Below are 17,793 nucleotides of genomic sequence, written 5' to 3' on the forward strand. Positions count from 1 at the left end.
CTGTAATTATTTTCTGTATAAAAATTAATTTGGCGTTCATAAAGTCTTTTCAAACTTGAGTCTTGAATAAGAGGGGGGGTCGTCTTATAATCAGGGCCGTCTTGTCTTCGGGGCAATACGGTAGTTTCCTTTCACCAGTGGGACCCTGATGTACTTGAGAAAAAGTGAGCGACAACGAGTGCTTCCTCGAGGTCCAATTAGCAACGGCAGCAGTTAGCAAGAATGGCTAGCGAGAGTGAGTAGCAGGAGCGACGAGAAAGAGCTCGGGCGACGTTTCATGGGCCTTGGCGACAACCACCTATAGGCCACAGAGGTGGAAGATAAGCGCCGTTGGTCAGCTTGAGTACACTCCACACTATAAAAGCAGTAAGAACACACTTCTAGATTTTTCCCCCCCCCCATCATTCTAACATTTTAAAAATTGTCGAAGATAATAATCGGCATAACACATGTTAGTCCCTCACTGTGTGGCAATTGCACTGAAAAGTAATCCCACTGCATGGAAGTGTATTTTTTTTTCTTTCGAGGCGCACTAAATCTTAGCGTGAACAATGCGCCTAAAGCTTGTATTGCTGTGAGCTTTACAGGCAACCTGCAACGAGGAACCTGTGAAGAGGCCATTAGAGCTTCTGTTATTACCGCATGGTTGCAGGTGGCATCCTGGAACAATCACCTCGTCACATTATGCTGAGCATTAACCTGTTGACCGTGTTTATCCGCGAGCTCTTCATCAACAAGTTCCTGACGATTACAAATAAATTAACACCAGGAGAGCGCGTGCGACCGAAAGCCAGCCGGTGAGTGATGCGCCAGATATGATTTTCCTTAATTAACACGGCGTAATAAAAAGGGAAGTTAAGAGCGTAATGGCTGCGCAGCGACAAAGAGGGAGCAGCGGGAAGAAGATAAACATCGTCCAGCATTTACATGGATCATAAATCTGCTTAGGAACTTAAACAACTTGTTCTGGGAAGGAAGGAAGTTCATCGCTGTTAGTTGGCATATGTTCACAAGAAATAGGTGATATATGGCTAAAATGTCTGCTGGAAGATCATTTTGGATGGACTCATTAAATTGACTTTACACAAATCGTTGGGTCTCAAGTGTGAAATCAAACCTCATGCAGCAAGTATCTTTTGCAACTATTTGAAAAACGGTGTGAGTGCAGGTTGGCGATAGACGAGGCATGTTTAGGTTGCTGAAGTTGAAGAATATTTTTGTAAACTCTGCTCCTGGTTTATCAATCAGTGAATGGTGTGGATTCTGAATACAATAGAGAAAAGCTGATTGAATCTCAACCTGGTCGAGCGTTTACAGGAAAGAGGAGAGAGGAAAGTAAGTTCATCTGTGCAAACTTGGTGAAGCGGCATTTAGTCTTCATATTGCACGCAAGTGGAATAATCTGCCAACAGAAGTGCACTCAGCCCCGAGTCTAAGATCTTGCGTGATTAAGGTCTTTCAAGAATTTAAATTCAATTTCACTGTCAGTCATTTTTGAAAACAACTTTTTATTTCTTTCTTGCAACTTTGCCGAAAACGCCTGAAAAAAGGTGCACCCGAAGTAAATTTGTAGCTGTTCATGAACCATTTGGAGTATCAGCATAGTTTTGGTTTCTTTTTGAAATATTCAAAATGTTATAATTTGGAATATTTCTCCCTAACAGTCAGAATCTGTGTAAGTGCTCCTGTCACTGAACTACTGATATTTGAGAATAGAAAAAAAAGGTGAATCTTATGTTCGTCTAATTTCCTTTCACAAAATCTGCCTTGAAAATGAATTTGGAATGTTGATTAGGACTTGAAAACACGACAGGGTCAAAGCTTGAGGTCACCAAAGTTCCATTTCAAATTTGTGCCCAACAATTGTAAAATGTTGGGCACCATTCAAATATGCAGAACCTCAGCTTTTAAAAAAGATGTATAACATGTTCACACATATACTAAGCTGACAACATGCATCAGCGATTTGTTTTGACAGATGACGGAGGGCCCCTCGGTGTGCCGTCCTAACTTCAGAGGGTGAAATCTTTTGTTTGTAAATGTGTTGAATTGTTGTCGATGTACATTCTTTGAATATGAATAATTCTTAGTAAGCTATGCATCTCCATTTGTCTAAGCCATGATCGGTTGTTATCTGAGGCCCGAGCAACTGTTATGTAATTTTCAGTTGTCAAAAAGTGGCAAGATGGCTGCCCCCAGAGATGGCCAAAAACAGGCAGATTTTACTGCTTAACTCATATTCCGCAGAACACAATAGTAATCCGAGAACCAAGAAGACATTCTTGTAAAGGAAATTTGGGAGTTGACTTCCCCCTTAAGCTTTTGGTTGTGTGAAGCACATTGAGTTGACTTGTGAAAAAATAAAACTGCCTTGCCTAGAAATTCAAGTTATGATGTAACCGGAGACTGTTCTAGCTGTTCCAGAATGGCAGAAATTGTGGAAAATACCCAAATTTGCCATCACATACTAAGTGCAGCGTAATCTATGGGCGAGGAACATTTAGAGTGCAGGCTTCTCTGTCACGCTGAAAGAAATAAGGACCGTGACAGCACCTGTGGACTAGATTAGCACCTCAGGGCGCTGATGCAAGCACAGCTGAGTTATCTATCGTATGCGGGCCTCTATGGAGACCCGCGTGACAAAACCTTACAAAGAACTAAGCAACAGTCTTTAGCCTTGACGACCTTCTCTTCTTTCTTTCTTTCTTTTTTTTTTTTTTTCAAATCCATTTGTGTGAACACTCGGCGGAGATGACGCTTGAAAAGGGTGAAAGGTGAGCTATTGTTTGGTGCGTTGCATCGCCTCGTGTCGCACGCCGCCGCACGCGTCACGCAGTCACTTAAAGAAGTGCTCGCCATTCCCCGTGAATTAATGAGCAGTTGGGAAGAACAGGCCAAGGCGGCGCCCATCTGTAAATGTCAGCGGCACTGCTTGCTCATTTTACACATCATTAAAGCCAATATTCCTAACCTGTATCAGAGCAATCAGGAGCAGGCCATTACTGCGACAGGGGCCCCCCGGGGGGGGAACGACGACCCAACTCAGATGGAGAGAGAGAGAGAGAGAGAGAGAGTGAGAGAGAAACTGGAGAGCACTCACTATCTATCTGACGCACACCTCTGCACACCACCACCAGCCAATAGTACAATAAACAAACACATGAAATCAGCGCCGCTACCGCTAATAGCTAGCGCGTTTAACAGCAGAGCCCGATGAGAGCGCCGGCCAATTAAACGCGCGTCTGTGGGCAGCCCCAAATGACAATCTTGTTATTTCCTTCCCTCCGTCGGGTGCGTGGGGCGCAGGAAGTCATTACGAGAGCGCGGGCTCCGGGGACAGCTTTGGGAAATGAGAGCGAGTCGGGGAGCTACAAAAAACAAAGTATTGAGATAAACACCCGCCATTAGCGCAGGCAGTTAAAGCTCCATCTCCTAATCCTCAGCTGGACTCCAGAGGATGTTAACCCTTGCTATGCTGAGGTGCAGGACATTTGCACACTTGATTAAGTTGAGTCACTCTCGCACAAAAACTTTACACGAGTTAGGTGAAGTGCAGGCTAACTTCAGAAATTACAGCGTTCTCAACTTGCTAACTACTTACTAACTTTGCCCAATAAGGGGGCATCATCAAGCACACTTTGTCAGCAGTCTCGATGTGGAAGTTGTAAACATCTACTCTGGAGGGAGTCTCTGGGTACTCCACAACATATTGCTCATTGCGATTGCAACACTGAGTAGATACTCGACACAGTTTTAAGTTGCAAAAATGTAGCATACTCGGTTTCCTTTAAAACAAATGAGCACCTCCCTGAAGAAGACAACTTTATAATTAATTAAATTCAGATTATTAGGCTGAATGTAACGATTGTGTTATTAATTGATGCATCTGTAAAATATTTTGTTGTTAAGCCGATGAATGAATGAAGGTTTAACAAGGTATATAAAAACAACAACAACTAGCAATTAATTTGATAATCAATTCGTTGTTGATTCATCGTTACAAATCTAGTTCAGACATGCTCTTGTTCACACGTGAACATTTTCACACACACTGTAAAAAGCAGCATTTTGTCATCTACTTCCAAAGTTTTTGTCGATCAGAGAGACCGAAGATGACTAATGGGCAAAGCTCCGACGGCTATGAAAAGCTGACACCTGAAGCTCATTTCTCCCACTTTGTGTTGTTGAAAGCGACCGTTGCCCTCTGATAAGTATGCTGTGCTGCTGCGTGAAAGTACTTTCTGTTGCTGCACTCAATGACAGTTTTGTTTGCTTTTTTTTTTTTTTATTGCAGGATCTTTGTGTGAAAAAGGCAATTGTTAACGGTGACCTCACCACATGGGACGACTTAGTGATGATGCTCACCCTGGCCTCTGTGGTCAACAGAGTCATTCAGAGTCCAGGATTTTTTTTTTCATGTCTAATGATTATTAATGCTAAGCGTCATTTAGGAGGCGTCAACGGCATTGTTGTTGTCTTTCCAGCGTATCCATCTTGTTGATTGATCACGCCGCTCGTCTGACATCAGTTTTATGGCCTCTGAGATGCGTCTGAGTGTTTCCACAATGCCATCCAATTAGAGTGCTCCATTCATCATTTGTGCGACGGGATCATTATTAATTGGGCGAAGAGTTAGGCTGACAATCACCCGCCGAGATGGGCTACGTCTTCTGGATGGGGCAGTCCATACCATGGAAACCCAACTTGGGAGGATGGAATGGCTTTGCGCCTCCATACCCTTTTATTGACAACCATTCAGCTACATTTTAAATCAGCCGCAAACCTCCAAACTCCAGCTGGCAGTATTTACAATCAAAGTTTTGGTGTCATTTAGGCAAGACCAATCACAAATGCATCACCCATTTGTAAATTACCATATCGTGAGAGGCATCAAGAAATGCCTGCCTTGAGTGTCTCTCATTTTTCTTACCTTCATTTCCTGCAGCTAGACTGTCAGGCTTGGTGATGCCCGTGCTCTTTTTCCGTCTGTGTTTCTTGCGGTTGGCGTGCGGCGAGGGAGGTGGATCTAGCTTAGGACTCGTGGCGCTGCCCGCACTGCAACTGGCTGGGTCGCTCGTTCCGTTGGCTGGGGGGGGATTGATCAAGTGTTATTTTTTGCATTGAGTAGGCGGGTCTGACCCTTTTTTAATTGAGAGCATGTTCCACCAACATGTACATAATTGTTAACAGCAGGCAGCTCAAAGTTTAGCAAAAGCCAGTGGAAATACCTTAAATCTGAGGTGTCAAACCCATTTCACATTGCGGGCCGCATACGGCCTCGGTAGATGTCAAGTGGGCCGGACCCTTAAACTGATACCATACTCTGCTATAAATAACCAAAATATCATGTTTTTCCTTTGTTTTGGTATAGGGAAGCACAAGAACATGAGAAAAATGTTGAAATGGAATAATAATAAGTAATTGGTATTGAAAATATAGTCATGCATTTTAAGATTAAACAAGATTTATAAAAAAAGATTTTTAAAACCATTTACACGTGTGCATATAAAATCAAAATGTAATCCCTGCCTACACTTTACAAACGAAAGAGAAAACAGTGTGCCCCCTAGCGGATAATCCACGAACTGCATGTTATTAAAAATATTCATTCCGTGTCTTTTATGCATTTTTTCATTTTTAAATTATCCTGTGGGCCTGATCAAACCTCCTTGGGGGCCGGTTCCGGCCCACGGGCCATATGTTTGACATCCCCGCCTTAAACTATGCATTGTGTGCACCTGTGCCATACATCTGTTCAACTTTACAAGGAATAAACTATTTTCTTTCCAGTGCGTTTCACAGTGTTTATTACAATAATGAGATTATGTACCCTGTTGGACCGATTGCTGGACTCCATTGCAACGATTTGTAGCTTTTACGGGACTAGTAAAGGATACAAAAAGCACCACCCCACTGATAAGCTATTGTATCCCTCACGCTGCTTCAGTAACACGACCTAACAACATGGACTGGGTTCATCATTGTCGCCAAGAAAACAATTGAGGACTTTCAAGGGTCAATAAAGCTCAGACAACATACAGAGTCACGTGTTGCTCAATGATGTGAATGTGTTACCCTTCCTCAACTCATGTACGTGAAAAATAGGTGGAAAATCAGACAGGAAACAGTTACTCCGAGAACTGTGTTGTTGCTTTCCGCAGAGTGACAGACAGGTATGGGGGTGGCGGGGGCATCAAAGGACAAATGGACACATAGGTTGGCCTCCGGCAAAACTATATGACTGTCTGAGAGTGACAGTGGGGGGAGGAGTAAAGAGGTAGCTTTGTTTCTTGTAAGTGATTTTATAAATGTGATATTAACCTGTGCTACCGTTGGGCAAAGGGAGAGAAGGATGGGACCATTTGAGGGGGTTGTCAGCTCGCCATCCGTCTGATTTCCTGATATTTGACATCACTTTCCCTTCTTCTTCCCCCTCCGGATGCCATTATGAATCTGGGAGAGGAGGGTGGTGGGGGTGGATGGATACAGGGGCCTGAGGGAAGCAGGGAAGGAGGGAGGGCCGGTCGGTAGATGGGCCCCATATTGCTCTCCTCTTACCACCCTGTGTGGTGCTGGCAGCCTCCTCTATTGTCTCCCATCAAAAGCTCATTGTAGTGTGGCAAACTCCATTCATTTCCCTGAGCGCCGTCCCAGCCCCCGGGGGCCGAGTGCAGGAGGACAAGAAGGCTCCGGGATTATTGCTGTTGTCGTTGCCAGTTGCACATGCCGTAATGTGCAGCGCGGCGCCATTAGCCAGTGTACAACATTAGGCCTAATTCAGTCATTACCTTTAGGGAGATGGGGCTGTGTTGGAGGAGTAGGATGGGCTCAGCGGGGGATTGAAGATGCGAACGTCGAGGAAGGGGAGCGTAATAGTGATGGTGGGGGAAACTTGAGCTGAGGAGGCCCAACCGATGCTTTGTTTGGAAGTGGGCAAAAGTGTTGGAGGCGGAACCCGAGACCTCATCTAAGGTGAGCAAATTGGATTTTAGGAGCATTTGGCTGCAGTTTTTGTGCGGATGACAGCTCACCGTTACAATGGACCCTACATGACATGAGGCAGTCATTTCAAATCAATTATAAATAAATTACACAAAAAACAAGGCAAGGGAATTATTAAAATCATGTTTCCTCAATTACAGTTGATGCTGGCATACTTGCAGCTCAGCACCCGTGGATTCACTTATCCACTGAATACTTTTTATTTTCAGCATGCTTTTATGTTTTTGTTTTTTTTTACGGTTTCCTGAGAGCAAATTCCGGTTTTACGTGGAAAATGTACACAGGGGGCTAAACTGTTAAAAAAAAAATTACAACAACAAAACAGAACAAAAAAAAAAGCCCATTGGATTTCAATGATCGTCAATGACATGCAGATTTTTGCTATCCTTGGTCTGGTATGCCACGTATCCGCCGTGAATGGTCAGGTTGCAGTGTATAGTTCAAATTGTAAGATTACCGTTCACCACTACATGACAGACATGGCTTAGTTGCAGGTGCACTAGGTTTTTTCCTGCCCTAATGTCACATTTTTTTGTGACTTTGGAAAGACATGCAAAGTAAACATTTGGAGCGAGTGAGAATTGTCAGGAAAAAAAATAAAAGTTGTTGCACTTCATGTTGGTGTGCTGTTGAGCAGTTTTATGCCATCTTTGAATGGTTATTTTAAAGCGCGACAGCTGTTTGCACTGGCAAATAAATAAATAAGTCAATAAATGACATACTATGCGGTTATTTTTTTGAATGGTCAAACCATTGTTGTTGTTGATGACTGATTCTTTCAAACATGAAAAATGAAATATATTAACATACGATGTGAGATACACGGTTCACAAAAAAAAAAAAAAAAAAAAAAAAAACCCACATCAAATTACATGTACTATTTGGAACCTCAAAACGTCTATTAACCGAATACACTGAAATTACTTCTACCAAGCACAAAAAGGGCGAGCAAAGACAGAACATTACTCAACTGAGTTCGGTAACAACGTCAACATTATTCGAAACAATTTAAAAAATGATTTTTGACAATACTTTGTAGTGGTGTCGGGCATGGGCCAAAGATGCACAAATTACATTTTGGTGAGGATGCGGATCAATTTGCTGCGGGAAACTTAAAAAAAATAAATGAAATGAAAAAAAGAATCAACACGGGGATTAGAATGACAAAACTCTTCCAGTAAGTGGGTCATTCTCAAGCGAACGGTATCCCCTTTGATTGTCTCCACCACTCTTTCAGACTAAACAATTAGAAGTCAAATCTATAAAGGTTATCACAATGTTTCAGCCTGAGAAGCGATTAAAAACGGGAACGTTGAATCACATGAATAAACATAGTTGCGCTGCTGGTGTTGTCTTGAATGGCAGCACGCAGCCACACATGTAGCACATCCTGGTCCAGGCGTCTGTTTCAATTTCCCTGCTCGCCTACAACAGCCCCCCTGAGACGAGTCATTAGCTGGCTCAGACAGCTGGGGGCACGGGGGTCCTCCGTATGCCTCCCCCCGCTCACCAACAACCTCCTACCCCCGGCTTCCTCCTCCCTCTCGATGCTAACGTCTGTCTTGCCAGCCCTGCACCGTATGGCGGGGCTGCGAGATGGGAGCTGCAACCCGCCTCCGCCGTGACAGCCAGCATTTGTTTAATGTCGCTTGAGGTTAAAGGGGAGGGCTCGCCTCAAAGGGTGGTGCTCTTACAGAGCCGTGAACACCTCTAATTATCAATTTCTGACCCTACTGTTGTGGAAAATGACCCCCGGGTTTGCTCATCCTCTAGCTGAACCAAAGATGGAGAAAGACCTCTCTCCCTGTGATCGAGCCTCGAACTCAAGGGTTGGGCAACCGATCGCCCTGGGTCACATCGGGCCCATGAGAGCAAGCGACTTTTGATCAGCCACGCCCCCGCAAATACAGACAGACCAATCACACTACAGCAGAGAATCCTGACAGTTTGTTAAAATGACATCATCAAGAGTTTGGAGCCGATCAGGGATCAATGAGTTAAAAACAACAACAACAACAAAACGATTCGCGATCTGATCAGAAAATGTATCGAAATTATTTTAATGTTCGGATAAATTGAAAAAAAAAAATGACTGTATTTGCTGAGGGACCTTGGATTATTAACTATGGAAGGACAGAATGTCCCTAGAGTGAACAACATTGTGTTTGCTCTTATGTCTTACTAGCTGGTTCGCCGCCCTCCGGGCGGCTCATCAGCTAGTTCCTGCGGAAGGCTGGTAAGGTGGTGGTTCGCCGCCCTCCGGGCGGCTCATCAGCTAGTTCCTGCGGAAGGCTGGTAAGGTGGGCCTTCGGCCCACAAAAGTGTTGTTGCTTTGTTCAACTTTTTGTTCATCTTCATTGCTTATCGCGAAAATAAAGAGATGTTTAGCTCTACTAAATAACTAACAATTTTATTGCAATGCTTGTGGGTAGACAACATTTTTTCGCTAAGATGCCCGCGCGATCGTAGTGAGCCACTGCCTGAGCGGCGCAGTGGCGGCGCGGTGAAGTAGCTACGTTTTGAAAAGGGACAGACGGAAGGACAGACCGCGTGCGGGACGACGCGCAATATATATATAGATATAGATTGTGCAGATGCGGTTAATCATGTAATTGATTGGTCTGCAAAATATGGCATTACAACTGCAACCAATTTTGCATAAAATGCAAAATATTTGCCAATCTGATCTACAGATATATAGTTTAGTAAAGAGTTAAAAAATACTGGATATTAAATCTTAAAAAAGCAAGAACGTGTTGACTTTATCATATTGATTCACGATATTTATTCTGGGCACAGTCGGGCCGAAAGAGTCACGTAGTAGCTCCAGGCCTCCGTTTATGTCGAACGCTGTGAAACTTTGCTCAAGACGTAGTAAAGCCACAACTGCAGTATGTATTTGAACGAAAAACTATTAAATAAAAGCACGGCAGTGAAGGGTGTGCCTTTGGACAAAAACTATTTTGCTGTCGTTAGCTCGGGCGCAAATCTTCCCCTTTGTAATTCAAGTCAGCAAAGTCCCAAGTATCGGATACCACAATGATGGTCCTGTGGTGTGGGGTGTGTTCAGAGAGAATTTCCCTCGCCAAGATCCTTGGAAACAGGTTGAGAGATGACAATTGTAACTGTTAAAACTATTTCCTGTTCTACTACTTCTACTCCATTTTTCTGTCGGTCTGGAGACCGTGCGATATCAGACAGCCATGTACAGGTCAATCTTGGTAGCACGTCAAACTGGTTTGGGGAAAGATACTAACGATTGTCGATGCAAATAATTCTGTATGTGATGTGCTGTGTATCTTGAGTATGCCACCCGATTTCTCCGTGTCATGTGGGATTATTTTCATTAAAAAAAAAAAGTAAAGATTTTAAAAATTCTTGTCTGTACTTGATTTAAGGACCACCAATAATGAACAAGAACACTATATTTGATCTCCATTTCTGACTTCTCAACAACTGCAGGATCATATTGCAAATACCGAAGTGGAGAAAGTCATTTCATTGTTATTCAAAAAGCTGCATGCGCCCAACGATGTGATTCCGCCAGGGCCCTTGACACGGCAGCCCTGCCTGTCCTCAATCAAACGGCTGCAATTAATGGCAAAAATTAGAAACAATCACCGCCTCCCCCTTATTATCCTCAATTAGAGTGTGCTAATCAAGGCCCGATCGCGCTCCGCTGCTCTCTCCGAGCTAAATGTCAAACTTCATTACGGCCCTCCGTCGAAATCAAACCCCCTGATCATGCCATCACCTTCACATCGGGAGGCCCGGCACCAAAAACACGCTGCTGCAGGAAAAAAATGAAAAATAAAATAAAATGAAAAAAGACTGTGCATCAATTTCGTAACTTAACTCATTCACTCCCAAAGGCGTATTTAAACGTCTTTTCAGACTTGGTCCAGATTTGGCTGGTACTGAATGAGATTTATGAATACTTCTCTCGGCTCTCTAGCCTAGAGGTACAATCAGGCAAAAACTGGGCAGCAGGCACTCATTGATGAATGAATAGATTTCAAATGAAACTCAGTATTTTAGATTTTCACAAAAAAATATGAGGGGGGCAATTTGATTTTGGGTTGCCTCGAATCAGGTCTAAAAAGTCAACAGTCTTTATTTTTCTGAAGCTGCAGTGTTTTACTATATTACTGATATAAGGAATCCTCGTGCAATGTAGCCTCAAGTCCATTATTCATCTTTAAAACAAGATTAGATAAGCATCCCTGTATTATTCATACAGTGGGGAAAATTTACAAGATAACAATACAGCCATGTTACAAAGAAATATTTGAACCAATTACTTTTTGTAGTTACCCTAATGAATGTATTTAAATGGTTTATATTCCATGATGTCTGAAGGACAGCATACATCCAAATGACGAACTGGATTGCAAAATCATAAAAATCAATCATGATCATTACTTAATAATTTGAGCTTTAAAAAAGCAGCTTTAAATCATGGTTTGAAACATGCTGATCTCTTATTTTTGCGGTCTAAAATACAAGTGGACCAGCCAGGACACGGCTTAAGTTAGCATCAGGTCGAAGATTTCTAATCTGAAACTTTTCTGATCATGTTTTTGACTTCAGAATGAATATTACCATGCATTCATTCATCCATTTTCTGATCGGCTTATCCCCACAAGGGTTGCGCGGCATGCCAGAGCCTATCCTAGCGGTCTTCGGGTATTTGGCGGGGGACACCCTGAACCGGCTGCCAGCCAATCGTAGGGCACACATAGACAAACAACCATCCACGCTCGAACTCACACCGAGGGACAATTTAGAGTGTTCCAATAACCTGCCATGCATGTCTTTGGAACATGGGAGGAAACTGGAGTACCCAGAAAAAACCCTATGCAGGCCCGGGGAGAACATGCAAACTCCACAATGGAAAGCCAGAGCCGGAATCGAACCCTGCACCTCTGCACTGTGAGGCCGCAGTTGGAAAACTTGAGAAATTCAGATTTTAAAACTGGCTTTGAGCATCTTGCTTTTAATTCACTGCCAAAGATTGAAGTGTAGGAGCAAGGGGTCTAAGCAGGCATGCGACGCATTAGGAATGGATGTCCTTCTAAGCACCAGCATTAAACAGAAAAAAAAATTGGGCCTGGATTTAATCAAAAAATCGGCGCTCAATATTCAAGAGCTGTTGCGACGTGTGCGTCTGCCTTGGCACAATAGCTTTACAAATGAGCACATTCTCTAAATAATATGGAAATGGTTACGTGGGCTTCAACGTCTTCATTCTGGGTCGAATCATCAATCTGATGCTTTTTTTTTTTTTTTTTTTTTTTTTGCATCCCGCTGTTGTCGTTCCTTTTCGTGTTAACCTGCAACCTTCGCCAAGGATAATGGAGTGACGGGGCTTCATTTCGGCCCCCAACAGGAGCACCCTTCGCTGCGGAACACCCTCCATTGATTGTTGAACGGGGTTGCGTTATGATGGAAGATTGGCGACGCATTTCAATCATGTTTTCTGAGAGCGTCTATGATCACTGGCCACAACATTTGGAATCACTGCACCATCCCATTAGATCTGGCTCAAAAATAATGTTTTTCGGGGGGCCCTTTATGTGTCGAAAAAAATCACAAATGTGTATCCGAATGAAAAAGGTCTACAAAAATTTACTCAGTCACATTGCCTGAAAAAATCCGCCACCGAATTTGACAATTGAAAAAAAAATGTTTTCCTCAATATTTAAAGGAAGTATTCTTTATCAGCGCACAAAATGAAGCATTCATCAGTTACAAAGAAACCAAAACTAGCCATCCGATTTCAAATTTGTGTAGGGTGCTAATTTCAGGTGTCAGGTTGACGAACCGGAAAATACAGATCGTGGAAACTCGATTGAGGAGACCCGAAAGCGATGGACGCCCAATTCAATTAGTGTCCACTGCACTCTAAATGCCACTTTGTACAGTACCTTTTGAAGTACAGAAAGAGGACAAACGTGGCTTATGAATGAGACCAGACGTGTTTGTTTTGATTACTTTTCAGAGCGGGTTTTCATCGTACAGTATTTGTTACATTTTGTCGAAAGCGCTTTGTCTCAATTAAATTTTCATTAGCTTAAGTGTTCTTTTTTTGTATTTTCTGTGTGTAAGATTAAAAAAAACATAATTGACCTTGCTTCTCCTGGCTAACGGCCTTCCTCGAGTACGAAATGTAAGGACAGAAATAATGCTCATGTATGAATTTATTTGCCAAAGATGACAAAGTACTTTATCGGCCATACAGTAAGTTTTGTTGTTGTAGTTTTTCGCCGAACTCAAGACATCATAGATTTTGCACGTGAATTGAAATCATTGTGCTTGGGGCTAGTTGCCGATGGCTGACGGCTGCGGTGTCCAAGGCAGACGTGATCGCGCTGCGCCTCCAAATGAGCGAGCGGGCTCGTGCGTCGCGACGACGAGGGTCTCGCAGTCGACCTCCTGCAGCGCTCATAAAGTGCGCTCTTTAAACTGCCACGGCCCATGGGAGAGGGCGGGGAGGTATGGGGATGGAGTGGGGGCGGGGGTGTACTATTGTGGGGTGGGGTGGGGGGTGTCGCCGCCGCCAATCTAATGAGAACTACCAGAGTGCAAACATGCATGGAAATGACTGTTATTCTGTTGATGTGCATTTAAGTGCTTTTTTACTGCCAAGCACAAAGAGAGGGAAATAACTGGTGATGAATGGTACCCCCGAAAAACATTCATTTTCCTCCCCGCAAGAGAAAAGAGCAGCAAGGGGGGGGGGGGTGATGATGGGGGTGCGGGAGGGCTATGATGGAAGGCAAAGATGCGCACGCTGAATACATTATTTGACTTCAGTTGCCGGCACCGATGGTATGGCGAGGTTGGCAGGAAGTTAACCTTCAGCGTGACTCGGCTCCGCAGGCGCTCAAAAGGTCACCTAGATGATCGCAAGGCCTGATCCGCTCATCAGCTAGGCCTGATCCGCTCATCAGCTAAATGAGCCTCGCAACACGCGTAACGCGCATTAAGTTGCCCAAATTGTCATGAATATACAACCCTGGGAAGGAATACAACAATTTCAGACTTTTTCTTCTCAAGTCACCTTATTTCATATTTGTGGGTTGGAACGTGAACATGCAAGATGGAATAGTAGCTATTCATTTCTGCAACATAAATCCCCATTGGACAAGATCTGATTCAATTTTACTCTTTTTAATTGTTTTAATGACAGCCAAGTCATTCTAAACCTAATCTTACTGTATTTGGATTTATAGATATTATCTATCTTTGGCAGACCCTGCACATAGAGATAAAAAAGTGATATGGTGCTCACATACAAAAGTAATATCAACACTGCTTCCCACACACATAAAGATTCTCTTCCAGCACCGGTCAGGAATCGTGAAAGGGAGAGCTCTTGCATGATCACATGTAATTTTACAAACACGAAGACGACTATGCTTTTCCAGGTAGGCGCCAATGGTTGCCGAGGGAGATGGCGGCTTTATAAGGTGGCAAGTTCTGCAGGGAAATATTTTTGGAACTTTTGAAAACACTTCCACCCATCTGGGGAAACCATGTACAGACAAAAAAAAAAAAGCAAACAAACAACAACAAAAAAACAAGCAAACAAACAAAAAAACCCCAACAAGATTGGGTAGGCCACTGAGGTGATATAGAAGAAGAAGAAAAAAACCTTTGCATCCCCTCACTATTTTTTTTTTGTTTTGTTTCTGGTGAGGCCGCGACTGGTTTTGGACCATATTATCGCGACAAACTCACTTCTTAACACACATTCCCCATAAGGAGAATCTTATAAAACAATCTTAGCAGATGTAAAATGTGGGGAGTTTGATGTCCTTGGTCGGGCAGGAGCCAAATCGGGACAAAAACAGATCGATTGTCTTTACATGTGGACCTCGCTTCAAGAATCTCATCTTCATCCAATGTAACACTTCATGATAAATGAGTCTTAGCCAAATGTGTTTTCATAAATTTAAATCATAAAACTCATTCTGTCATATTAAGCCAACGTTTATTTTAAATGAACTTAGTTGCACCTCATTGTTTTGTTTGTACAACCCTTCTCAGTCTTGTGGCCGCTTCAATTATCTTAATGTAATTCTAGCCATGTGGTCTTTGCTCTTACCCTAACTTGAATATATTTAACTTTAAGTATATCTTAACTGTTATCTTCACTCCATCATAGAGTAATTGCAATCATTAAAAACAAAATTTTACACTGCTTCTAATTCCTCAAGAGGAAATTCAAAATACCGTATTTTCCGCACTATAAGGCGCTTCGAAGTATACAACACACATTAAATGAATGGCCTATAACAGTTTTCATATATCGGCGGCATTGCATTATAAGGCACATAGAATAGAAGCTACAATGGTGGCTGTGGTTGTATGATGCATCCACAAGTTGGAGCTACGCTGAAGGGAATACACTACAATACAGCTTTATTTATATAGAGCTTTCACAACCGCTGCAGCTGTAAACAAAGCGCTTTACAGAACATTTAAAATGTTCTCTTGTATTCATAATGGATATTGCAGTACCTTTCTCTATTTATCAACTTAGTTCTGATTTATTATTATATTTAATTAATGTTTAGAATTTATCACCTTAACTCTGATTGATGTAGGTTGTTTGTACTATTTTTTTAACATTAGTTTTTTAACTCAGCAAGCGTTTTACTCATTTTCAAGTCACACAATATTCAGATCACAATATCAATCCATTTATAAGGCGCATCGGATTATAAGGTGCACTGTCGGCTTTTGAGAAAATTGAATGCTTTTAGGTGCGCCTTATAATGCGGAAAATACGGTAATCAGGAGTTAAGTGATCTCGTTTGAATTTGTCCTCGGTTTCTAATTTGTCCTCGTTAAAGGTCTCGGATGAGCTGGAGCCGACTGAGGTTGAGCAATTTTGAGCCTTCATTGAACATAGATGTACATATGAACATAAAGGTATGAGATTCTAACCAAGAACGGCAGAAGTGTTTATACGGCCTTATGTGAGCTTCATTTATCTTTAAGCGTTACTTACGGGCGGCGCTGCTCGTACTGGTGTTGATCGCGTCGTTCCACTGGTCAGTGCTGGAAACGGAGAAGGAACGCTGGTGCATTCCGTCCTTGCTGCTGCCAAACAAGGATGCGCCCGTCTGCAGGGACGAGCTGCTGTTGGAGTGCGAGGCGCCTGGAGACAAGGCAAAGACAAGAAGTTCACGAGTTAGCGCGCTTGTGAACGAGGGAAAAGAGTCAAAAGTTGTTGGGTTTATTTCTGTTGAAGCACGCTCACACACACTCTCACACACACACACACACACACACGCACACACACACACACACACACACACACGAAGCTCCTCTAATTAGGCCTTAATTAACAAGGTACACTCTGAAGGCTAATTATCTCGCCTCATCCCTCCGACTGGCACATCCATCTCTCTGCGTTGGCGTCAGCAGGCGCACTCCTCCAAACCTCCAATCAGGCAAGCCGCTGATGCCTCTTCACTAATTCATGGGCTTAGCGGCACCATGCGGGGTGCTTCCTCCAGCTCGCGGGCACATTCAGAATCATCATAAACTCACACCTCTTTGCCATTTATTAAGAGCAAGAACAAGAATTAAAGCTGCAAGGAACCTCACGCTCCCTTTCTCAAGGCAAATCCTCAAAATGATCATCAAATCATGATGATATACTCCGGACGAAATTTCCCCAGACTTGATTGAGTAAATGTACAGTTATTGAAATGAGGAGAACAAGCTCAAGGAACACCACCAAACAAAATGTCAAGAAAAAGAAAAAGGAAGACGAGGGGTGGTTGGATGGAAGTAACTATAAATATTTAGGGAAAAAATACATATTTGTAGTCGGTAAATTATTTTGGGAATTTATCTCACGGCACACCTGCTGGTCTCTGGTGGTACACTGGTTATAAATGTTTGTCAAAATACAAACTCTGGAACTTGCTGAAAATGTCTGCTTCAAACGAAAATGGCCAACTTTCTGTTCTATTTGGGGTAATTGACATACTTATAATGCAAACGCTCAGCGAAATGTGTGATCATCTGTGAAACTGGGGTCTGAGGCTAATTTTCTCAAAAATTTCAGGGGTGGGAAGGGGGCTAATGAAGTTACAAAATAAGACATGCCTGTGCAAATATTTGTTCGTTTTTGGCATTGTTGAGGCCCCCCAAAAGGCCACACATTGTCAAAAGAGTACACTGAATGCGAGAATAATTACCAACATTTCAATGTTAATGGAGAGGTGAGGGGAATTCAATTAGAACATTAGCAACAATATATATACAACTTTATTGACATTTTTTTGGTTCCTGGTATTTTATTTTATGATTACACATTAGCTTTACATTGAGGCCACAACAGCTGAACATCTATAGAACGTGTGTGTGTGTGTGTGTGTGTGTGTGTGTGTGTGTGTGTGTGTGTGTGTGTGTGTGTGTGTGTGTGTGACACGGTAAACTAAGCGGCAAGGGCGCTTGTTAGGATAATATGTCCTACTCATTATCTAGAGTAATAAGTGTATCAAATTCACATAATCATGTCTAATTAGTATCGGTAATTATCTTGTTGGGCCCAAGAATATTAATCTTGGTGTCCCAGAGGGGGAGGGAGCGCCATCGCAGCAAGAGTGGGAACGAGAGTGACAGCGGGAGAATCATGCTGAGGCACAAAGAGGAAAATTAGCACGCGGAAATCAGAGCAGAAGAGGAGTAGCGTGAGGGGGAGGTAGGGGAGGAAGAGAGGAAGCAATAAAATGAGAAACTTTGTTACAATAGAAATAAAGGCAGCAT

At 42.8% G+C, this 17,793-nt stretch overlaps 2 protein-coding genes across 4 annotated transcripts in view; one reads left to right on the plus strand and one right to left on the minus strand.

Moving 5' to 3' along the window:
- Positions 1-17,793, plus strand: part of abcb8 (ATP-binding cassette, sub-family B (MDR/TAP), member 8) — a 234,825-nt gene that overhangs the window by 176,333 nt on the left and 40,699 nt on the right. The window lies entirely within an intron of this gene.
- Positions 1-17,793, minus strand: part of agap3 (ArfGAP with GTPase domain, ankyrin repeat and PH domain 3) — a 170,497-nt gene that overhangs the window by 25,713 nt on the left and 126,991 nt on the right. For all 3 annotated transcript variants that reach the window (XM_052088386.1, XM_052088387.1, XM_052088385.1), the window contains 2 exons: positions 16,022-16,171; positions 4,931-5,086 (listed from right to left, as the gene is read on the minus strand). In XM_052088386.1, the coding sequence (XP_051944346.1) occupies positions 4,931-5,086; positions 16,022-16,171 (306 nt within the window). The remainder of the gene's footprint in view (positions 1-4,930; positions 5,087-16,021; positions 16,172-17,793) is intronic.

The sequence above is a fragment of the Hippocampus zosterae genome, chromosome 15 (assembly GCF_025434085.1).
Source record: "Hippocampus zosterae strain Florida chromosome 15, ASM2543408v3, whole genome shotgun sequence".
Lineage (NCBI taxonomy): Eukaryota > Metazoa > Chordata > Actinopteri > Syngnathiformes > Syngnathidae > Hippocampus > Hippocampus zosterae.